The sequence below is a fragment of the Plutella xylostella genome, chromosome 12 (assembly GCF_932276165.1).
Source record: "Plutella xylostella chromosome 12, ilPluXylo3.1, whole genome shotgun sequence".
Lineage (NCBI taxonomy): Eukaryota > Metazoa > Arthropoda > Insecta > Lepidoptera > Plutellidae > Plutella > Plutella xylostella.
In genome coordinates, this window is record NC_063992.1 from 9278567 (window position 1) to 9304414 (window position 25848).

Sequence of the window (25848 nt, forward strand, 5' to 3'; positions counted from 1 at the left end):
ATCACTAATGCAGTAGAAACCCAGTTTTTCAGGATAGGCACAAAACAAACTCTTAAGCCCGCGACTAGTTTCAACTAGCATACCTTACGTACTAAATAAGTACCCTGAAAGATCCAAGACTCTACCAGTTTTTTTAGAGTAGCAAGTATTTTTTATTAGTAGAGTATCATTCAACAAAAATAAGGAAACACCTTTTAAAAAGTGGACTTATTATTAAGCATTTACATGGGCCAAGTAATGTCATGGGTACCCATGATAAAAATATATTTAAAGTGCCTTGCACCTCAACTTCCATATTATGTTAAAATGGTCTCTTCCATCCAAAGGTTATCTGGTAGATATTGATTTAAGCCGGCCTTATTGGCCGCTTTTTTGTGCTATTGTATTTTTGTTATATTTTCTTTAATAGTGCAAAATAAATAGTGTACTATATTCTATTCTAAAGTGAGATCTCTTCATTACCCGCGTTCACGGATGCGGGTGCCGAGTGGTGTCGCCGAATCGCATCGAGTTTTCAGTTGAGTACCGCTCGCTATGCGCCCCGGACGCGCCGCGCCAGCGCCCCGGACACCGCCCGGACACCCGGACGCGCCAAGTGTGAACTAACCTTTACAACAATAGGTACAGTGCGTGCAGTGTAGTTGCTAAAGTGAAATAAATAACATGAAAGTTTCAAGTTGAAAGTTTGCGGAAACTTTTCCCGCCATTTGGTTTTCCCAAAGTTTTAGTTTTTTTTTGTGCTTTTTATTTTTTTAAACGACAAAAAGTGAAGATGGTTATTAACTAATGTTCTTACTGCCTTGGGTTTTTTAGAGTCAGTGGTAATTAAAAACTTGATCTGCGGTGTCCGTGTTATAAAAACAAGTTGATTTGGTAGAAACATTCCCGAGGACGTGAGTATGAATTTATAATATTTTAATTCTATAATTTATCACACGACTCACTTGTTTTTTTGTATACAAATAAGTTAATTAGGTGTTACCACACAAACAATACTAAAATAAAGTAGGTAAATTTACAGTTGAATGTCATCAACACTTGGTCACTGTACACAACTGAAATTTATCGTTTTCAGCACCCGTATCACAATGACATGGATTGCATTACAAAAAACATCGACCCAAAGCCAATGATTTCAAAAGGAAGGATACGCCCGTCAGAACGTTTTGTCAAAAGAAAATGGCACCCGCGCGCTGGCCCTAATTTCATACAAATTATGACAGATCTATGAGGTTTTAGGGCCAACGCGAGGGTGTCAATTTCTAGAGCGTTTGGGCCTGTCCTTACGCTAGTAATGTATAAGTCAATGCCCAAAGCTATCAGTTACCAAATAACGCTACTGAAAATTCAAATGAAGTAGGTTCCTAAAAAGATTCGATGCAGGCCTAGATTACCAGACAAATTAAAAAATAATACTTACCGGATCATCATGATTATCACGTCAAATCTATGTAGGTACATCCATATATTATGGTGGTGCGGATACAGTATGTGATGTTCCAAGAAACGCGTAAAAAAATCATTTTATCGAAATTGTATTTGTAGGTAGTTTATTGGAAATCGATTGCCGACGATCTGAAATTCAGCTGAAGTGGCTGTAAGCAATCATTAGTGCCGAAGAAACGATAACTGTTGGAGGAAAAGAGTGGAGACCAATGACCATGAAGAGGGCCTGAGGCAAGGATAGCGTGCGATGCTCCAGCCTCAGGTATCGCGAATTTGTTTTGACAACGAATTTCGGATTCAAATAGTATAAAATTTTACATTTAATTACTTTGTAAATGTAACTTCGTTTTGACTTCGCGATAGGGCCCCAAATTATGTATCAGATAGGTAGCCGATGATAAATAGATGAGGAAGGCCGAGGACAGAGTGTGCGTCCTTAGAACCAGCGTATAGATGTAATGTAGCAGTGACTGATTGTTAGTTGAATCTGATGACCATTTTGTATCGTATTGATAATTTATTCAGGAACAATGTACAGACCTACATTGTATTTGAAATGTTATCTTAAATCTAATCTTAAAATTAGGCCATCTTATTATAGCTATAGAACAGGAAGCGTCTATTTCCTGTGATTTATTTATTTATTCAAATTGGAAATCCAACAGACAACATTTACTATACTGGAGTTGCAGTCACTATAGCTAAGGCGGTTCCCAAACTGCTCATTTATCATGCTGCTGAACGCATGATCGCACGTAGACGCATTTTCTGAGTCTTGGACTGTGCGTGTTATCTACAGGGTGTTGTAAAAAGTCTAAGCGTTTTTTTCGCGAATTTTGAACTTGTCATATCATTTTCGGGCTTAGATATACCATGCTGCACGTGTAGGTTTCGGCTTAGTATACCCTTTTTGCAATACCCTGTATACAAACCGAGGTACTTCCAAGCAACGTTTTTACTGTTCTAACACGCATTCACGCAATATGATGCGTGGCACAGTGAGTACTGCCTAAGTTGGCCTAACTATAACTATGTAACATGCCCTTCTAGACGAGGCAGCCTAGGTTCTTAGTATAGTACCTAACACAAGAAAACTTTTATACATAATATGCCACTTGAGCAAAATGAAGAAAATAAGGCGGCTGCAGTAGGTACTTAGGTATATAGTTTAGACCTTAGTTCCAGCTGGGACAATCTGCTCATGATTACATCTGTGTATGGAGGTAGGACGAACATTCTAGAGTACTGGCACTGGCACAGTGCTGGAATACCTGTAACCGAGTGAAAAATATTTAATTCAGCTAGGAACTATTATTTTAATGGATGGGAAAGTATATTACTTATATGGGACAGCAACAGTAGTATAGGTCCCATTATTACTATTGAACACTCAAATAATGATTGCAAATCGATCGGACAATCAATATTTAGGAATTATCTTTAAGTAGGATTGATATTTTCCCGCATGAGTAACGGTGGCGAGTTCCTAATATAATTCCTAATTATAATTTATTTTCATAAATGATATATTTACTCGGTTTTTATTTATAGTTCCTGAATACGTAAAGCTTACCATGGTGCTTCAATAGTGCACAGGATTCTTTACATTGTATTTTCTACTACGTCCATACCACAGGGCTGGATTATACACACATATGACTTACAGATGGCTCTTGGATATTATAAGACTACAGGGATTTAGTCTCCAGTAGTCTCCACTCTGGATGGATTTAGAAATAGTGATTTAGAAAATTTAATACAATATTTCATTGAACCCATAATTTTTTAAGATAGCTTTTCTTATTAGGATGATTTATATCTTCAAAGCTATTTGATATCTTAAAGCAAAGTACGGCAGGAACCTATCAATTTTACAGATAAATTACTGAAGAAAATTTACAGTTCAAATAACAGAAGAAAAACTGTCGATGAAACTGAATTTTTTTTCAACTAATATGAAATAAGTCAGGGGCAGTCAGGGACTGGCTCTAATCAGAAGGGGTAGCACAGTGCGCATGACGCGACGTGACAAAAGTTTTTCAGTGCGTGACATTAGTTTTATTTAACGCGCACGACAGCTCTCGTACGTTCGTTTTTCATCAGTATAGAGTAAACCCTCCCTGGACCCTCTAAGAGTCCCTGGTCTTCCTCATCAGTCGCTACCAGCCACCTTATAGAGTTCTTCGGAACAGGGGACCGGTGGGGGTCATGTGCCATTCTTGCCTGTTCGTGGTATCACTCTAGAACTATAGTTTACCGTTTCAGTCCTCAGTTTTTTTGGCAATATAGCCGGTCCACTGACACTTTAGCTTAGTATCACCGCACACGGGCCACCAGCCACAGCCACAAACGCCGCCACAAGAAGCTTTTGTATGGCAACGATTTGAAGCGTGTGGCCGACACCGGCGTCGACTGTGTGCGGCAAGTCCATATAAAATGTACAAAAATTACAGGAAATATGCCAGTGGCGGCGTTTTGTGGTTGTGGCCGGTGCACCGTGTGCGGGAGCCCTTAGAAATTTGGAAAGCTATGTGGTGTCTGTTTCTTATCACAGTATGACATAAATTAGGGTGTCAGCACATATAAGCGTTAACGTAAACGGATTGCCTCTTTTTCTACTGTCAACCAGTAAAACGCGAGCTCATGTTCTATCGACCTTTCGACCTTTTGTGTGCTTTCTTCGTGATTGATACATTAGATTAGATATTGGTAATGATTACTAATTCAAGCAGATAGATAATAGGTACTTAAAACATACCTGAGTGAAAAAAAGCATTGAATAAAATATATTTTTACGGATATTTTGAATGTATTTTTGCATGATATGCACATTAATAATTCTGCAATTCCCACACAAGTTTTAAACTTTTTATAGACGATTCGCGTTGACAACAGCTCGTAATAATAATAATGCATATGCGATAAGATTTACAAATTTTAAGCGCTTGCGTTTATTGGGCGGGGTATCCCAAAACTCGCTTTCATTGCAAGGTTGACGACACACAATCCTGTTTTTGGTTGCGTATATTATAGTCATTGCTCATTATAAAGATCTGCAAGCATAATAATTATTTGTTTTAATATAGGTATGGCGTGGTATGGCCTGTCGATACGAACAAGTATTATTAGGTATACCTAGTAGATACAAGAGAACCCCCTCTTGAAGTGAATATAAAATAATAGAAACAAATTGTAGGACAATTTAAATTGTATAAGGTTGGTACAGTGACACTAAGTGATACAGATAAAAAGAGAGAGAGAGAAAATAATAACTAAAACTTAATTTATGATAACACACGATTATGATACGCAAGACTTATCCACTTGAATCGTGTAAAGGGCACCTAAATGAGATCAAAATCAAGTATTTTTTACAACATTTGGAATTTACTATAGGTACGGTCAGGTGCAGAGAAACCTGACCCCCCTCTCATACTAACAATGCTTCTGAGGGGGGTCAGGTTTATCTGCCCCTTACTGTACCTACTGTTTTTGTGATTTAAGTTTTTCTTTTTGAGTTTTACTCAAATTCATTATCAGCTTATCGATTAAATAAAGGTATAATACATTAAATACGCAAATATAGGTCCCACGTATATGTATAGATGAAATCGTGGTGTATGAATACTTCACCACGGATTTGCATATAGTGTCGAGCTGGATCATTATAATTATAATATGAGGTGATGACCTGTGGGGTTTTGACCACAAACATAAGCAATAAACAGTCCTCCCTTGTCTAATCTGACGTAACTTGTATTGATCTGACAGATGTGTGACAGGCGAGCGACGACGCTGCATAATAATATGAATGGTTTATTATTAACATGTCGGTGTTTGTACGGTAGCTGTAGCCTACCTAGCTAGCCACAATATTATACACTGTAGTCTTTACCTAATCTCTTGGGAATTGTGACATATGCAGAATTATGTAACATAAACTTAGGTACTTGGTTGTCACGTAAACTACAGTGCTACTAATCCTAAACTATGACTAAAGTTTTGTCTTGTTAAATTGCCGTTATACGCGTATGATAGAGAGAGATATATAATGTATATAATTACATAAATGTGGGATATGACGCCTTTTGTGAAATTATAACTTCTCAACCAATCTATATCTACCTACTTAGGGCCTCTTTTACAATGTCTGGATAATGACTACCTGCTGTCACTGAATAAAACATAATATATTTTCTTCCATAGGTATTTAATAGCTATGGTCCAGACGTTGTGAAACAGGCAATTGCACTTTTATACTATTACTAGCTGTGCCAACGAGCTTCAGTTAGCCTTAAAAAAATCCTGTGGGAATTCCGCGATAGCCTATGTGTTAATTCAGAGTGTCAGCTAACTCCATACTAAATTTAATTCAAAATGGTTCAGCCGTTTTGACATGAAGAAGTAACAAACATGTATGTATATACACGCACATACTCACAAACTAGTAATAATATTAGTAGGATTATAAAGAGTGACTGTAGGTATATATTTATAATGAAAATTCGGGCAACCACTATAATGAATAATTTACTAGTCACGTAAATATAGCCTATACAATATATTATTATCTGAATACTATAAATAACGCTAGCATAGCATAGCGAGCATAGCTTTGGTATGGATTGTAGTAGGAGTTCGCATAACAATTTGTTCTTTTTGCTTCATTGTCCCATCTCATATCAAATCTAAAAAAATTGAGAGTTTTCAAATAATGGTCGTACCTACCTGCGTTTCTAACATTGCTCTGTCTGGCTGGAGTGACCCATAAACATAACTTTTTATAGTGCCACAATCTTATCTGTTCCGGTGGCGACGTCACTGTGATAGAATCCAGTGTTGCTTTCGATTAAATTTTGCCTATTTCTGGTTTAAACGACAATGCATTTCTGCTATTACCTATTGTTATAATTAGGTACATTCATAAGTATAAATAAATCGAAATATAGGGTCGATAGTAAATGAAAGAGGATATAATAAAATATATCAAACGACATTAAATTTGTTGTATGGAAAATTTGTCCACGGCGAACAGAAATAAAATTAGTTCTGATTATGTTCTGATATAGTAGATTAAATCTAGATTACAATGGTATAGGTAATATATATGTGAGTCGTGGGAATAACGAGATACGACTTAAAAAAACTATTAATTATTATTTTTGAACACTTTATTTTACATTTTCTAAAGTAACAAGAAACAAGAGCATATAATTAAAAGAAATTCAGCAAGTGTGCAAAGGCTAGTTCATCATCATCATCATCACGACCCATCACGTCCCCACTGCTGGGGCACGGGTCTCCTTCCAAAGGCTAATTGCCAAAAAGCAATTTCTTTCAGCCAACTCTTGATAGGTTGGGAAAACAATGACATGTCATAAATCATTATTATTTCGTCTAAAATCGCTGCAGGTGCGCGAAATTCTTCTTGGTATACTGCCTAAGATTTAAAGTATCATGTCATGTCCTCACACCTGTAATCAAAGAAAAATAAAGATTATATACTTTTCATCACGAGTATTACGACCCATCCCGTCCCCACTGCTGGGGCACGGGCCTCTCGGGAAAATATTTAATAAAATTACATACATGGAGTATATGGGTAAAATTATTCGTCATATTTGGCAACACTAACCTGTAGCCGCTGCAACTCGTTCTTCCAATTTTTCAAACGGAATTAAAGGCGCCTGAATATGTTATTCTTCCTTCATAAAAGCCAATATATATAGTACTACTTTTCTTGCATCACATTACAGCGCTTTTGGCATTATTTCACCCAGAAAATCACAAAACAAATTAAATAACTCTTCACAGAAATTGACAACTCAAATAACGCACAGAGTATGAAATGACGTTTGACAATGACGTCTCGTTAGTTGCACATTTTCACCACCGGAACAGATAAGATTGTGGCACTATAACACAAGTATGTGTATCGTCTATGGTCTGGTTTATGATTGTAGCTTTGACACTCATTTGGTTGACTATTTCACGTGGTATTATTTATTTTCTTTTATTTGTGTGTTTGACACGTAACTTTACAAAACATAAATTACAGAGGCTTCATTTAGAATAACCTACGGATTCCTTATTACAAACGTGAGTTGTTAAATAAATTTCTAACATTTCAATTAATTAACCACACATGTATACAGTATAAATAATCAACTCACACACGCATTAATTACTCTTTTAATACCTAGCTTATAATTTTTTTATTTGTTTCTGTAACATATTTTTTTCCTGTTGAACTAAGCTAAAGTAAGTCACTCTCAATAATATTGGCGATGATTACATCTTACATAGTTTTTGTATTTTATCGGTAGTCCTTACTACAGGTTTATAAAAATCCTATTTAGGACACCACTGATCCAATATATTCAAATAATATTATGTCAGAACTTACGCTAGTGCCTACTTTAAAATTTAAACATCTTTTGATTTTATTTTTATTTTCTAAGGTTTAGGGTGGGCGTGAACAACAAAGTTTCTATGTAAAATGTTTTTTTTTCGTGAATTTTGACATTTTGATTTCATTTCCGAGATTAGATAGAACATGCAGCACACGTAGGTTACTGCTTACTAAGTAGGTAAGTATACCCTTTTTGCAACACCCTGTATTAAAAATATAGAAAATAAAACAACTTTAAACCGGTCAGACCAGGTCACACAGATCGATTGAATATGATTTTATGTTTATTTGAGACAGATTCACAGTTTAACCGATACTCAGCATCAACCAAGAAACATACAAACAACTACTCATAACTCCTATTAAATCAAGTTAAATTCGATATGGCGGTAAAATGCATAACTTTAGTCATCTTTGCTGCACACTCACACTACCTGGGAAAGGGCCCGATGCCCTTTGTTTTGTTTCAATGGTGTGCGCGACGGAGGGTGAGGCAGGCGCGGGATGCGGGGCGCGGGCGGGGGGCGCCACCCCGCCGGGACGCGCCGACCCTCAGTGATGCTTGAACCGCCATAACGCACGCGTGTCTGTAACATTAACCGACCACTTCTTGTTTTGCCAGCATATTTGTCGTGACTAGTCACAATGGAGGAGGCCCAAGAGCATTTCGAAGAAAGCTTAGACAAGTTTTTGAAGAGAAGATATCAACACGTAAGAGTACCAGTAATACCACCCAAATCTAAGTATTTACAAATGTGTGCGAGGGTTTTAAGGGGCAAAGCAAAGACTAAAACCATTGAATTAAGTCCCAGTGATTATTTGTTTCTGAGAAAATATGATGTGGCGCTTAGAGACGGTCAGGAGAGACTTGTAGAAGCTGTTTTACTACAACCGATGGCGATACAACCACGCGTGGGAAAGATATACCTCTACAAAGAAGAAATATTTGATACATTACATAAGGCACATATTGAAACTGGTCATGGGAATGCTGATGATGTTATGAGGCATTTAAAACCCTACCAAAATGTTACTATTAATATAGTTCATATGTTTTTAAAGTATTGCAAGGAATGTACTGAAAATACCTGGAAGGAAGAACTCCCAATCAAGGAAAACAATGTCTGCCAAATTGGTTTAATTGACATGCACGAGCACCCAGATCGCCAATACAAACACATATTTGTGTTTAGAGACAACAGCACAAAATTTATTTTACTTTACCCTCTAGTTGGGACATCAACTGAGATCGTCGCAAAAGTGCTCTTAGACATATTTACAATTTTTGGAGCTCCCAGTGAACTGATGTGTGATAATATGGAATTGACAGGTAACACCATTCAAGAGCTCAGTGGATTATGGCCAGAGTTGAAGGATATTTCACTTAAATTTCAAAAGCTAGATGAACAACTTTTAGATGTAAAGGATTCCCTGATGTCTTGGATTAAAGACAAAAAGTCATCAAAGTGGTCTGAAGGTCTTCGTCAATTGCAGCTAAGGATGAATGGAACCAATCATTCAGATCTGAGCTGCAGCCCATACGAAGCCATGTTTGGAAGGAAACTGAATGTTGACAATGGGGAAAAGAAATCTACAGTAGAAGCAGTATGTTCTCAGAAAGATGACTTTAAGAAGAACTTTGAATGTAATAATAATGATTTAATGTAAGCTTAAATAATTATTCATTGCTATAACTTAAAATATTGTAGGTAGATAGGTACCTTATGGAGCAAATTGTGATAATTTATCCAACTTTGTCAGCAGAATGATCTCAATTATAATAAAATTTATTTTTAGTATGTATGGTGGCCTGCGCCTAAAGGTATACAGGCGGAGTTTTTAAAATAGCGATCTCAAGCTCACATGCTTCTCAAGCACATCCACATAAACACCACTGCTACACACATCACACACAACACGTCCCCGGATTTATAACAGATGTAGCTGGTCCCTTCATCATCAGGGATCGCTATTTTAAAAACTCCGCCTGTATACTTTTAGGCGCAGGCCACCGTAGGTACATTGAAGAAGACATAATAATTTAGTTTACTATTAATTAAGTACCTAATGTGAAAATGTGTCAAAGATTTTTTATTTAAAATAAATTAGTAGCAGTTAAGGCTGTCACTAAAGCTGGAAGAAAATCAGAATCTGTCAAATCTAGTGAGGGGGGGTTGAGGTATGCGGGGCGTTCTACGGACAATGACATGAAATTTTAACATAGTACTCGAAAACATAAAAGTGAAGACATGCCACTTTGTTAAAAATATACTAAGTAAGTAATATTGTTTTGTGATACGAAAATATTTATTTTTATTTGAAAGTATTTTTAATATTTAATAATTAATTATATATATATAAAGTCGTACCCGTGCCGATATTTATACAGGTTGTTGCAAAAAGGGTTTAATACTATGCCGAAACCTACGTGTGCAGCATGTTATTGATGTTATTTCTAAGCCAGGAAATGAAATCAGAATGTAAAAAAATCGCGAAAATATTATCAGAGTTTAATAGTTCAGGGTGTTGTATTAAACTCTGCCCCCGTGTAATAAAAAAAGTATAGTTAGCCGAAAGGGCGTTACTCAGGCGTCACTCTGAAAAACTTTTATCCTACGTAATTTTTTATATTCATGAAAAAAACGCTTCTTCATATAATTTTTTTTTGGTCACGTGACCTTTTAGTTAGACGACCTGTTTTTTTTTGGTGTTTCAAAAGCAGAACAGTAGTTTGCAGAACTCTGCATATACAGGGTGTCACAAAAGGTTACGTAGCTGGCAAAGGGATATGGGGAGGTCACCAGAAAAATAATAACATGTAAGTACCCCCGCAAGGGAGTACATTAGTACAAGGCGAGAGTGTGTATTTTTTTTTAAGTACTTATGTGTATTTGGGATATGATAGAAATAATATTTTTGTTTCTTAAAAACCAAAAAAATTACACCTTGCTGCGCTCTTTTGCTCACTGTAAGTACACCTACAAATATTGCTGTATTAAAAAAAACGGTTTTGTTATAACGATTATAAAAAAAAAGTTATTTTCATGTCAAGGAGTCATTTACCTAATTACGATTTCACTCAACAGCAGCAGCAGGTGAATTGAAAAAATAAGTTCTAGTTCTATCATCACTTTAGATCGCAAACATTGTAACTCCACTTTTCTCGGCGAAAAGTACTCTTTGGTGTCAATAGAAACGTTTTTTGAATTCACATGTTTTCCTCTTTATTCGAAAAAAAAAAACTGTATTCCGCATTTTACCATTTGTTTTCCTCTAAACCCCAAACCGTGATTTTTAAACAAGAAAACTTAGTAATTATACCCTTTATTCTCGGCTGCTGCAGCTTCCTGCTGTCCTGTCCTCCAACCAATCCCACCAGTACTGCAGGTTGCGTCGAATACGAGCCATTCTCTTCGACTTGACAAGACAGGTGCTCCCGGAAGGATCATAGATCGCACGGAACCCGTACCGTATAGAGCAGCTATACTCAAACTGCGGCCCGCGGGCCGCATGTGGCCCGCCGGGTTTTATCAGTGGCCCGCGTGCCATGAGAGATAAAAGAGAATATATATTCATTCTGTGTAAAAAGTATCGGGATTATATGTTATCCATAAAACAAAAAATGTTTGTTATTCATCCAAATATATTTTATCACCTTCAAAGTTTGCTCCTTCAGAAACGATACACATACGCCAACGAATTATCCAATCAACACAACATTTTTTTAAACGCTGTTTTCGGAATTGTGTTTAGTACTCGCGGCAATTTTTACTTATTGTCTTCTATCGATTGAAAACAGTGCCTCGAAGTGGTAATTTGAGTTTAGGAAAAACAAGAAGCTAGAGCGGTAAGCTGCTGTCATATCTGGTTAATATGGTGGATGCTCGATGGTATTTGTTGAGTGTTTGCTCAAAAATTCATTCACTATGATGATCCTTGTGCGAAAAGCGCGATATCGTGGTGCAAAATCTTTTCTCGAATATTTTTCCACAAATCTGGCCTTCTTCGTCGAATTTGCTGTAATAAATTTTACATAACCCGCAAATACCTAATATTATTTTTCTACCGTTTGACTTTCCGGCAAAAATTCCGAGTGCACAACACCACGATAGTCAAAGAAAACAGTCAACATGACTTTAACGACTTTAACTAACAATAGATTGAAGACAAAAAGGAAAATTCGCCGCGAGTACTAAACACAATGCTAAAAAACAGCGTTTAAAAAAATGTTGTAAAGATTAGATAATTCGTTGGCATATGTTTATCGTTTCTGAAGGAGCAAACTTTGAAGGTGATAAAATTAATTTGGATAAATAACAATCATTTTTTGTTTTATTGATCTAATCCCGATACTTTTTACACAGAGTAGTATATGCATGTGTTTTTTTTAAATATTATTTTTCGATAGTTTACATCGCTTTATAATAGTAAAAAAAAATATTGCTTGCGGCCCGCGACATCATGACCTAAACGTGTTTGTGGCCCATGTATAAAAAAGGTTGAGTACCAATGGTATAGAGGCAACGGACTCCTTTGCAACAGCCCCCCAGATTCGGAAGTAGCCCATGCACTGCATGGCGAGCACAGCTGCAGCAATTTTTTCGTAATGAATCATTGGGATGTCATCCCCGAAGGAGGCTCTCAGCCTACCTCACGACCTGTGTGACATTAGAAAAATGCACTGTGCTAACGCCGTTTGCGAGCTTGATTTGCAGCAGAGGGGTCCAAGACCTACCGCTGTGGAACTCCGCAACTGAACTTCTTCGGTGAAAACAAACCCTCTCTTTTCGCATCCTTAATGTACTTGTTAGACACGTATGACCTCTGTCAATTTTCTGCAGATAAGAAGACAAGTGATGGTATACAAGAGCCGCCCTAAAGGTTCGCCCTCTAGGGGATAGAGTTGAACGCGGTTACTATTTTTAAGCAAACAGCCAGCGCAACAACTCGCCCGTGGTTCTTATCCTGCTCCGACAGTGAACGAACGCAAAGTATTGTACCCACTATTCGAATCCGCATTTCGGATGCCAAACTGACTGTCCGAAAGGTCGAAACCGTACCACCACAGAGGTATGACTCGTTCGAAGAGCTTATCAGGCTCTTACAGCAATCAGATGTGTCGGTACACTGAAAAATAATCTACAGGCCTGCTTTATTTATTTAGGAGCACTAATGGCCTCCTTTCAGTCATTGAGTCACTGGCACTCAGGCTGCGGTTGAACAGGAAGATAGACTGTCTAAACAAATCATTTTTAGGCTAGTTAAAAAAAACTTTAGGTGGGTAGTATGCCAACTAGAACTACAAATAAAACAGTATTTTTGTCTCCTCTAAAATTTGGTCACGAGGAGTTACGATGATTACGATCTAAGGTGACGCTGACGATATTTTATACAAGGTATTGAAAAAAGGGTATAAAGCTTAGCCAAAAGTGGATTTAGGTGCCATTCTGATCCACTTTTCTTCTACAATTTTGAAAATTCACGTAACAAAACCTTTTACATAGAAACTTATTCGATCACGTGACTTTTTACTATAGAGACCGAATTTATTTTTCGAGAATTTCCAAAACTTGGAGAACAAAAGTTGTTCAGAATAACCCCTGAGTCAAACCCTTTCGGCACAGTATACCCTTTTTGCAACATCCTGTATAGGTAATATCAGGTTTATAAAAGACCTGGGCCTGTAGAGTGAGACTCGGCATGGGGAGTCATAATTTATAGATCTTTTAGGTTGCAGTGGCGAATGGGCACTGGTAGCCCTGCCCTTTTCTATAACTATAACTATAGGTAATTTTATGGCAATTTAAAAATGGTATAACATTTATCTATTTGAAAAAATCATTAAAAATATACATTACCTATCACCCTAATTTAAAAAAAAATTCAGCCCTTACTTTAAACTTATAACACCCCTCTATTTCCTTCAGGGGTTAAAAAACCTGTGTACCTATTTAATATTTTCTTATGAGTTTTTTTTTTAAAACTAGGCTCTTACATAGTTGTACATAATATTATGCGGTATTTTATTCCACTTGTAACGCAAAAAATTCATAGCTACAGTAAACATTTCATTTTTTTCATGGCGAGATACAGTCGCACTTAACCGCTTTTTTGCAAAGCTTGTTAAATAGATTTAAAAAATTATGTAAATTTTAGATCTTCAATTTTTAAAAACTTACTTATTTTTAACAACCTGTAGTGTACAGACTACCACATCTTAAAATATATATATTTTTAATTAACTACGGTTTTTGGTTTCAAATAAAACAAATTATGAACTTACTTTTCAACACCCTGTATATTGTGTAGCTTACCTACCATACACAACCGTTAAAATAAAATAAATTACCCCTCAGAATATAAACAGGCTCGCGCTTTGGCATACTGCATTGACCGTATAGTTCTTATTCGGAGAATCTAATAAGTGTCATTATGTGCAATGTTTACCTTTATCTATGCATCTGTAACTCTATAGTAAAAAATGTAAACAAATCGAAAAGGCGAAATGTTTTCTAAGAATTTTCGGCTTTTCTGCATCTAAAATGATTAGAAAATTAACTTTCCATAGCAAATGCATATGTATTATAATACTTGTAGTCATAATTTGTTGATTTAATCAGTTTTTGTGAAATATTTGATAAAAAATAAAATGGCGTGGGTATCGCTCCTAACAGGCCGCCACCAGGGCGACGACTGAAGAAATCTGAAATCTGTCACGGTGTCATCATTTTTAAACCGGAATTTATTAGTTTTTTGCAAAAAAAGTTGACTTCTGGTCCATTAAATCCAACTCTTTAAGGTAACTTTGTTAAGAATTTAATTACCTACACATACATATAAGATTCCATGAAAATGGGCCCTCTGATTTCGAGGGTTTTTTCATAATAAGTCAAAAAATGGCAAAAGACATGGTGTGTTTGCAATTTTTTTTAACATACTTATTATAATCCTGCACCAATTTATAAGCAACTAACATGTTCAGTATACCCTCTGCTACAAAATATATTTTTATCAATGTGATAGAAGCCACCGTTTTTCCAATCTAATCAAGTATATCAAGCCGACTTTAGCATTTTAGCTTTAGGGATCCCCTTAAGAGTAGGCACTTACATAATTTACCTACCAAAGTTCGTCGACAAATGTTTAAGTATTAAAATTATAATTATAACGAACAACCTCTTTTGTCTCATTTCGAATTGTTTTAAATATTTAAGTTCTTAATGAATATAAAATAAAATAAATCCTCATTCCGCATCGTACCTTTCGATCGACCTTTAACCAAATCAGAAGACATAACATTTTTAACTTTTTTCTGAGATAATATCTTGATAGAAATCCAATACTTTCTCACTCTTAGATCAGACTTTTAGGACTTATTCCTAAGTAGGTAAGTACTTACATGACCAGTCAAAGTTTACGTTGTGACGAGTTTTATTAGTTAATAATATGATGCAAAGAGTACCAACGTGTTATATTAAGATGGATGTTGGATATCAGTTGAACACACAATAGATGACATAAAAGAGGGCACCCATTAGGGAAACTGCCGCGATGTGGTTTCAATGAATTTCTTCCTTTGCTTTTGTTGCAACAGAGTAGCTACATGGTAGATACAAGGTAGATACCTACAGTAGTTAGCTGTCACTGTTAACACAAAGCGTGGACACACCGCCAGCTAGCGAAGTGAGTGAGTTAGCGAACATCGGCATCGTTTCACTCTTTACATACTTCGGTTCACACCGCGTGCTAACGACGAACCAGCTACCGTACTGCCACCGACACATTAGCAATTAAACAATCCATGAACAGAGTCGCTCGCCTGTCAAACATTGGTCAAATCCTTACAAGTTACGTCAGATTTAACAAACGAGCGACGCGACGCTGCTAAGGATTGTAAATAATTAGTGCTAATATTCGGTGGTGGTAACACTGCTGACCCCACTGAAGCGATGATTGCCCGCCTACCTCGCCCGCTCGCTCGCTCTCTTAATGTGTGGCCTGAGCTTTATGCGTTTCTGAATAAGTTTTATTATTATTTTCATAGTTGTATGTATTATGGTAGTATTTTAGTAGGCGATAATAATATTGCGGTTAAACTTACGGAAGCGGATACTCAGAATAGTGATTACTGATTAGGTCTCATAGTAGACGTAACAAGTATAAAATTGGCAAAACTTAATATTATTGGCTAACATTTTACAGGATTTTAACTCTTGCATGAAAACAACTTTAATTTTGTTCTAGGAATTTTGTCATTTCGGGAAAAAAATGTAATAATAATTCCCTTTTTTGCAACAGCACACATGGTAGGAGAATTATATCGCTTATATAATATTATAATGTAGTAGGTGGTAGTACATAGGACCTATATGTGTGCCAACGCCAATAAGTACAGTTTTTATGATAAAATAATGTAGAAATTTGCCATATATTTTTAATGCTGAGAAGAAATAAATAAAGAAATTCTTCTCTCATGTTCCTCATTCTGCAATGTTATTGGCGTATATATTTTTATATTTAGCAATAACCGCCGCCTAAGCCGAGAAGGCGAGTGTATATCTCTACCCACGCGTGCTATGATAAGGAGACACAGTTGCAAAATACAATATAAACTTTATCATCTTGACATTAAGACCGAAATACGCACTGCATTTCTTTTCCCTAGCCCTTGTGTGAATAGTCCCTGCGTGATATATGGGTAGGATTTCACGGACACCGCATCGCCCGCTTTTCCCGTTGTAACTTTTCCAATACAATAGGTACTATTGATACCCTATTCCGGGTCCACTCTATATGACGAAAAACGAGGTTTCATTTTCAATGTATTTATTGATCATAAAAAAACACAGTACCATTAATAATGACCCGCAAAACCAGTTTACTGGTTTGTCTGTGGATTCATACTTCACTCTTAGGGCGTCTTGCACAACAAAGTTAATCGAAACTTAGTGTTTAACAATAAATTTAACTTGATACTTGTTTAAACATCTGACAATAGGTATCTAGATTTTACTTAAGAAATGTTTTTTTTAACAATCTTGAGAATCTTGCCTTATTTGTTTCATCCCTTATTTCAGTTGGTAGATCAAGTTTCGGAGCGCTACTTCGTGATGCACGACACTATCTCGTAGTTTAAACGTCAACTCTCGTTGGTTCGTTTTTCTTCAGTAGAGTAACCCTCCTAGTAACGGGCTGGGAGAAGAGTCGTGCTACTCGTATTCAATTGAAACCAAACAACTGTGAAGCCGTCGAAGTTGTGAATGGGATGTGAATTGTGATACTATTTCATACAATAATATATGTTCATCATCATCATCATTGGCCACGACATCTTGATCAGATGATAGTTGCAGCGTCAATCCATTCGATGGGAAGAGGTTTGTGCGCATCTTTTTCTATGGCTGTAGAGTCCGATTGCAGCTCGACACCTTCTGCCACAGAGATCGCAAGTGTAGCGTGAGTCTGCAGACGGTTCTTGAACTGCACGAAGTCTTTTCTGCCTCAAGCCATCGAGCCAGGCTACGTCGTGGTGAGCATATATGTTCATTGTCGTGAATATGGCAGTCTTTCAGTTGTTTCAGTTGTGTGCTAAGAATTTGCAGTGCAACCCTAGATGTCAACATTATTCTGGCGACTCTGTTGGTTTATCATAATAATCAATTATAATTATGATAAGAGTTTCGTTCTCTTCTACTGCTACAGTGTACTATACTGTACTGTACTGTAGCATGGAGCGCTGGAAAGCTGTGATAAAATGGATTAATGAATGAATCAGCGGCTGCTCACCGTGACACGTATATTATTCTACATATAATACTTTATTGATTATGTATTTTGTAACATGAAAGAAAATATTACAAAATGACAATAAATAAAATAGTACAATTAGGCGGTATTATTGCTTAAAGCAATATCTACCAGACAACATTTGGCCGGAAGAGACTATTTTAACATAATTTATATTATGCATTTTCTTAACATTTTGGTAGCAAATTAAGTATTTAGGTACTCATGGCATTTGAATTTGAAATCATACATACAGGATACCACTTTTGCAACATTCTGTATAAATCGCGTATACATTCAAACTCAACCCTCAATAGAAACAAGTTCTTGCAAACTGAATATCCGATCCGCGGTTTAAAACCGATTGTGAGAGCAAAACTTCACAAGTGTATCCGTTTAACTTTTGCGTGCATAGTTAAATAGGATTTGTAAAAGCAGGATTAAATACTTACCTACAAGTTACGTAGAAGTTTGCAAGTTTTATAGAACTGAAGGAATTGTAAGGGACTGCGCTGATCTGCACTGAGATTTTTTATAGCGCTATTTTCAGCCACACGATTTTTTATAATCGTATCATTTTTAGGTAGGTAGGTACATAATTATAATCTAATATGTTATATTTTATTACAACAAAAATATCTCAAAACCACTTTACCTTAACATATACTAAACATATTGTAGCAATATAATAAGATTTTCCAGATTTGTCTTGATATAGCTTGATATACTTACCTACGATAAAAAACATAGATAATCTACTACCGTACCGACGTAATTCCATTTAGTTTTTAAACTTATTCGATAAATTTTGGTAAAGAAGCCTATGGTTAATAAATTGGGATTGGTATAAAGTACTAAATGCCCGTTTTGCAACAATAAATTCTAGCATTTAATCCAAGCGGAACAAAAAACCAGGCATCGTTACGGCTATAAATTTTATCTAGATTTATCCTGAAGGCTGAATTTTGTCTCTCTTTGTCAGTTGGTCAGTTTATTGAGTTGAGGTACATACGGCTATGTGATTTGATATTTTATTCGATATTCGTCACGTTAGTTAAATTTAAAACCGATATGTGTATTACAAAAGGCAAAAGTGGTGACTTGTATGTTTTGTTATTTTAAAGGTGAGCGTCCACCAATCGTTATCGTAAATCGTAAGTATCGTATCAAACGGATTGTCACAGATGTATCTAGAAACAGCGGCGGTGTCGGCAATGCCGATGAAGTGGACGCACTTGTGTGAACTTCTATTCAAATAAAACAGAATGCAATGCGTCCGTGGCGTACGATGCTGAAATCTGGACGCCTACCTTTATATAATACATCTGTGATTGATACGCATTTCATATAAAAATTCAAATGATTCCTGCAAAACGTGATGGTATTAAAGATTTCACGGGAAAACCTATAAAAAAGCGAAGCTCGGGAACAGTTATAATAAAGTCATGAGAATAAAAGTGGTGGCGGAACAGCGTTTTCTGCGGAAGCGTGAGTCTCTATTGGTGCGATGTGCTGCGTTGCGTCGCGTTGTCCCAATGGAACTATCATAAATAATATAACTGGCAGTGACGACTCGCTCTCCAATGGGGCCTTACCCTAAGTGGAATTGAGCCTTACATCGCGTATGGCTTTGTCAGGCAGGTTTTCAGGTGTTATGATATGACGTTTATGAGTGAGACCCTCGCATTGACACTGATACCGCTCTATTGTCCTGACCCTTGATGATAAAGAATGGCTTATATATGTATATGGACCCGGTTAATTATGGTAATAAAATGGCCCTTAGAGAGAAAGCGGGGTTCAATATTAAGTATTATTTCTCTTTGAACTTAACTTATGTGTGTATGTATTATAAGTACCTATGTGTAACAACTGGCAATTGTCACCCTTTGATTGTATACAGGGTGTTGCAAAAAAGGTATACCAAGCCGAAACCTACATGTGCAGCATGGTATATCTAAGCCCGAAAATGAAATCACATGTAGGTTTCGGCTTAGTATATCCTTTTTGCAACAACCTGTATACAACCATAGATTGCTCTTAGAAGAAGCAATGGTATTCAAAAATATATTACGAGCTAACTGTTGGACCATAATCAAATTTCGCCGCCACTGGGTCAACTGTAACCTTACGGATGTTTTTAAATTATTTGTATAACTAAGTTAAAAATATATATTGTATACTACAAATACAATACAATACCGCATACGTATTTTGATTTCACACGTATTCTGTTTCCAAACCTGGCCCGGTGCCAGATTTGGTGATCGACGGCAAGACAGATGTGACTAGTCGCCGACACCTCATCTGTCACCTTCCTGTAAGCTCTTCTTTCAGGCAGCTCTTGTATCATGGAGGGAGCCTCTGCCAACTGGCAGGGGGGGTCACTTTCTAAATCTACGAACAAACAAAAATGTACACGCAATAGAGAGATAGAGCCAGGGTTCGTGGAGCGCTCCGAAGCTTCAGAAAAACATAAACGCAGCGCTAACTACGATTCTATTCTATCTCGTTGTAATTGCGGTGGGTGTATGATGTTGCAAAAAGGGTATACTAAGCCGAAACCTACGCGTCCATGTTGTATCTAAGCCCGAAAGTGAAAACAAAATGAAAAATTCGTGAAAAAAAATAATCATTCTCCATAGTTAAAAGTCACATGACCGACAAAGTTTATATGGTTTCATGTCAATTTCATTTCCGGGAACATGCTGCACATGTAGGTTTTGGCTTAGTACTTACATAGGTACCCTTTTTCCAACACTCTGTATATTCTGTATAATATGCCATCTCAGTGCACTACTTATTCATGCTATTTCATTTACCCACCGAGCACAGTTGTTGTAATAAAAAGGTATTCTATGTTCAACAAGCTCATCATTCACTTATTCTCGCGACACACGTAGACGGCATCAGGGGGTCACTCTTTATGACGAAAAATGAAGTTACGGAGCTATGCGGTGCGAGCCACGACTCCATCTCGTTGTATTTAACGTGCCGATCGCACGACAGTGCAGCGATTATAAGATTCGAAACCTCTATCGTCAACTGTCATTGTCTAAATGTAAGACAAATGATGATGGGCACCAATATATGGAAGCTGGGACCAGCACCAATAGAAATGAGTGATACGTCGTTGAAAAGGTATTTTTTTGCAGAATATGAATAACGGAAGCGCTTGTCTTGATTTACAGTCCAATTAGAATAATCTTACCTTGAAAGTTTTTATATTTTATTTCTGTAATTTTAATGTTTTTGTTAGTTTTTCACATTCATTTTTAAGTTTTATAACGAAACTAGCTGTGCCCGCGAGCTTCGCTTCGCCTTAAAAAGTTTTCCCGTGGGAATTCCGGGATAAAAAGTAGCCTATGTTCTTTCCCAGGGTCTATACCATATGTATACCAAATTTCATTCAAATCCGTTCAGTAGTTTTGGCGTGAAAGAGTAACAGACAGACAGACAGACAGACAGACAGACAGACAGACACAGTTACTTTCGCATTTATAATATTAGTTAGGATGATCATATTTCATATAATATTATATTTGTTTATTATCTTAGTAAATAACACCAGTTGAAAGTAATTTCTCCAATTTCATTAATACGTGTTTACGTGTATTAATTACGCCCTAACTGTCATCAGGAAAGAGAGTGCAATGCCATAGAAAAATACTTCCTTCCGACGAATATATTTCAAAATGGACAACTTATACGGATTTTTCGTCATAATACTTTTTTGCTCACTTGAAAAGAGCTATCCAACGATGTATGTCTCATCTTTATTGGACATAGGTCCCAAAGCGCCCATTGTCATTTGTTAGTTCCAAAAGTGATTTTTTTTTCCATTTTAGGTGGAATTTCACCAAACGCTAAACGTTTTTAGTAGCCTGTCATACGTCTGTCAGTTAGTACAAAATGTATTTATAATTTGATTTAAATACTATTTTATGTACGGTGGCCTGCGCCTAAAAGTATACAGGCGGAGTTTTTAAAATAGCGATCCCTGATGATGAAGGGGCCAGCTACATCTGTTATAAATCCGGGGACGTGTTGTGTGTGATGTGTGTAGCAGTGGTGTTTATGTGGATGTGCTTGAGCAGCATGTGAGCTTGAGATTATTTTAAAAACTCCGCCTGTATACTTTTAGGCGCAGGCCACCGTACGTTTAGCGTTTGGTAAAAGTGACCCTTAGTGTAGTTTCGAAAATAGTATCGAATCCTGTGATCACACCTCAGCTCTCGTTCGTTTGTTTTTCGTCAGTATAGAGTAACCCCCAGCGAAGAGCCCCACTCTCGACACTCTCCGTTTACATCCGTCACAGAAATACGTAATTAAGTTGGTATTTTTTTCGCAAGTTTATGTTTCTGCATGAGTCTTTTGCTTTGTCGAATAATAACATTGTTAAATTATGCGTTTAATAACTAAACTATGAAACTGACTTACTTATGCTATAAGTACAGTAGGTGCATAGTATACCATTAAATACGAGTACAGTAGAAGGGAAAAAGTATCTTATTTTTACCACCATTTTCATTCCTATAAATAACCGCCTGCCTGGCCTTTAGAGACTATGAATCCTTGCCGAATAATTTTGGAAAAGTACGTAGGTGGTCTGAAAAGTTTCCGACCTGAACGTGAAGATGGCAGCACACATCAATTAAAGTCAAGGAATGTAATGGTGCATCTTTTGACAGCAACACTTCAAAGTTTCAGCCATTTTAAACGCGCGGTTTTTATTTGACAGTCGCTTGAGTGAGTCGATGTGAGTGGCCTCATTTGCAGAAAAAGAAAATTCTGTTCCATCAAAACAACGCCCTGTCTCACACCTCAACGGTTGCCATGGCGAAAATCCATGTATTACGTACTTTCACCACATACATCCACCTACGTACTTTTCCAAAATTATTCGGCAAGGATTCATAGTCTCTAATACGTATGTGAATGGTTACTCTGTCATTTAATTGAGTTTAAAAACTAAACCTCTCTTCAGAATGACGTTTCCGCCCCAGCCTATCATCAGTAGCCCTACAGCTATAATTTACCAACTGTTACTGGTCAGCGAAAGGCAAGGGAACAGCGGAACAGCTTACGGAATTCTCGCCTTAATTAGATTCCAACTTCCAACTAAACTTCGTCTAAGCTCACTTCAACTGGAGGTGCTACCACACTCGTCCGAACACTACCCGTATGAATGAACCTATGGAACTACAAAAGGGATTTGCCTGAAAGCTTTACTTTACTACAGATGTCCTTAATTTCTGCCAACAGTGAACATTTTATTTTAGTTGGGTCGTAAAGTGACCACAGTATCAGACGTAATTTTTTAATATGCAGGTTTTTTGGTATTTTTTTTTAGTTATTTTTGGCACAGAAGTTTTCAGCTTACAAAAGCCTTGCAAATTTATCTATTCATACAAATAAATAATACTTTACTTTACTCTTCTAACATCGTACAAAGTCATAGTAATAAACGAAAACCTCATAAATTATGTTTTCATCCCTAAATAGTGTTTGTGTAAATTTTGCCTAATTGGTGCGGATGAATGTGGTAGGTCCTCTGAAAAGGTCTGGATTTCTTTTTCAGTTGAAATGTAAGTAAAAAGTCATAAATAAGAACTTAGGTACGACTTGAGGTTAGAACGAACGTGAACGTTTTGAATGATGAAATACTGCCTTGTCGATAAGATTAATTATTTCAGTCGCTTTCATACGTAGGTACCTACGTTTTACTGAAAACAAACCTTTCATAGCTTTCAGTAAGCCTACACGAACACTTATTGAGTAGACGTTTCACGATATTTAATGTTGCATGTCGACGCCTTCAGCTGTACACGTTTTCAATAAGCCTGTTATAATATTTTGGCAGCTAGCCCACTTTTAAACTAACCAAACTACCCATCCACGGATCTTTAGGACTCGTTCACAGTAGCACACGTGGCATGAAGACGTATAATCGTTGGGAATATTACAGCGGGCGCCAACAATACCACTCTAACGAGTAACGAGACTACGTTGTTCTCAGCTTTACTTTTGCATGCTACGTCACAACCTTGATTCGTAAACCATTATGTTGGTACCACTGCAAAATTGTTGTAAAGCCGGTATATATGATGTTTGGAAAGATAAGACAGATATTTCACAGAGCTAAACAATAATATCTGTTCTATATGTACTTACTAAATATACATTAATAGTCTAAAATACCGTTAATTTCTACATTGAGGGATAATTTAAATTACTAGATCATCCTTGCTTTTCAAGTGCAAGTCAGAGTATTAAGAGTAAATTTAAAGGAAATAATCGGCCGACGGTATTGCTATATTTTGAGGTTACGATATTAGTATCGTACTATAGAGTTATTATCGTTGCATTATGAACGCAGCCATTGCCAAACAGTAATACAGATATTAAATAATGCGTATCGTGCAGTTAAATTAGATCTAGGTACATGGCTTCCTTATATTATATACCTATTATACAAGTAACTGTAAAGTCCAAATGTTTACAGACAAAATTCTCCGAATTCACGCTGAAGTAAATGTAGGAAAAGCTGAATATTAACGTAAACACTAAACAGACTGTTAGCTTCGTTTCAGAGAGCTTAGAGTCTGAAGCTAGATGTCAAGTAGAGTCCTTCTGTTTGTGAAATAAAATACGAGTACCAATGCGACATCCTGTTGACGATATTTTAGAGCTAGGTTTAGGTATAGGTTTATAGGCTTCCTTTAGGTTACTTTAATATTATAATGCATTTTAGTGAAATCTGAGCTGAATAATTTAATGATTTATCATTACTCCCTTGCCACCAAATTTTAATTAAGTATGTTGTTAAGTAGTAATTATAGGATGCTGGGCCTCTTTCACCATATTGTACACCCCAGAGAAAATGTTAATATGTCTTTTCGGCCTATTATACCAATTTTGCAACACCCTGTATAATACTTACACATACCTTTCTGCGTACACTCGGAACGTATCGCACGATTCGCACGACATGTGTCGCATGGGACATTATTTCGAAATCAGGCCAGTATGGATTTTCCCGATGATAATTACAGTATAGATGAATTTCAAAGGTAGAAACAGTCCAGTTACAGGATAAAGCACACGTTCGAAGCACTTAGCTAATAAACGATCTAGAGGGGTCACTGTAGCTTACTAAAAACGAACGAACGAGTGTTGACACGCAAATTGGTTCATTTGTATATGTCGCAGGCAACTGGTTTAATCTCCTGTTTGATTGAACCACTAGCCCGTTCATTGGATGGCGCTATTCAGTTGTATGACTAAAGGACAACTCGTCAAGTCGTTGATTGTAACGTTCGACGTCTTGACTGAACGTCATTCATCGAAGTCGTTGAATGGGATATAGTATAGCAACTTTGTAATGTCTGGTTAGGGTGAACCACAAGACAAGAGTCAACAAAAAGAGTATGTTACAAAGCTCTTATCTCACAAATTAACTAAACAATAACAATAAACGTACCTTCATATTGTTGTACATAATTATCCAGTTTCGCCACTTTTTTTCTTTGAAACTATCCGCCCGCGGCGTAATTGTAGGTAAATCCATGTCGAAATAGTCGTATATTTTAAACAATTATTCATGCAAGACCAAATTAAAATTAACAATTCCATATAAAAAAAATCCACCACAGGTTTCGTCATTAAAATATAAAATTACATAATTTCATCCGCGACATGCTTCGTCCATTTACAAAATAAAGAAGTCAGCAAACATCCTTCGTCAAGTTAAATAATTAAAATAGCCCGCCCCAGGACGCACCCGACCCAAAGGTTCCCATGACGCTGGCAGCATTGCCACGCTGCACTGCGAGGGAGATCCTCTGCATCAAGTACGCCCCAGAGCGCTTGTCATGGCCTCGATCCCTAAGACGACGCCCTAACTCTTTTATGAATGCCCTGCCCTGTGTTCCCCAGACCCCAGTCGTCTCCAACGCTAGAGGAACGAATATGTATGAGGTCATGAGTGCGCGGTATTTAGCGCATTTCTGCCTTGCTGCTGCCTCCGCTGCGGCACCGGCTGTTGCTGCAGTGAAAGCTATGTGCGACTGCGCAAAAGTGCAGACACATGTTGCGTCCCACAACAGACATCGCCCTCTTTCCCACGGCACCAGCGTTAGCCCATCAGGACGCTTGCCATCGGTACGAGACAGGCCGGGTGGCTCAAGCACGCTTGGAATATT

The 25848-nt window shown here is 37.0% G+C and overlaps 2 protein-coding genes across 3 annotated transcripts in view; both read left to right on the forward strand.

Annotated features, from left to right (window-relative positions):
* Window positions 1-530: 530 nt before the first annotated feature.
* LOC105384698 (pyrokinin-1 receptor) overlaps window positions 531-25848 on the forward strand; it is a 74347-nt gene continuing 49029 nt past the window's right edge. For both annotated transcript variants that reach the window (XM_048624338.1, XM_048624339.1), the window contains exon 1: window positions 531-893. The gene's annotated coding sequence lies outside the window, so the exon portion shown is untranslated. The remainder of the gene's footprint in view (window positions 894-25848) is intronic.
* On the forward strand, window positions 7376-9741 carry LOC119693969 (KRAB-A domain-containing protein 2-like). The gene has a single exon (XM_048624340.1). The coding sequence runs from the start codon at window positions 8504-8506 to the stop codon at window positions 9524-9526; it is 1023 nt and encodes a 340-aa protein (XP_048480297.1). The 5' UTR covers window positions 7376-8503; the 3' UTR covers window positions 9527-9741.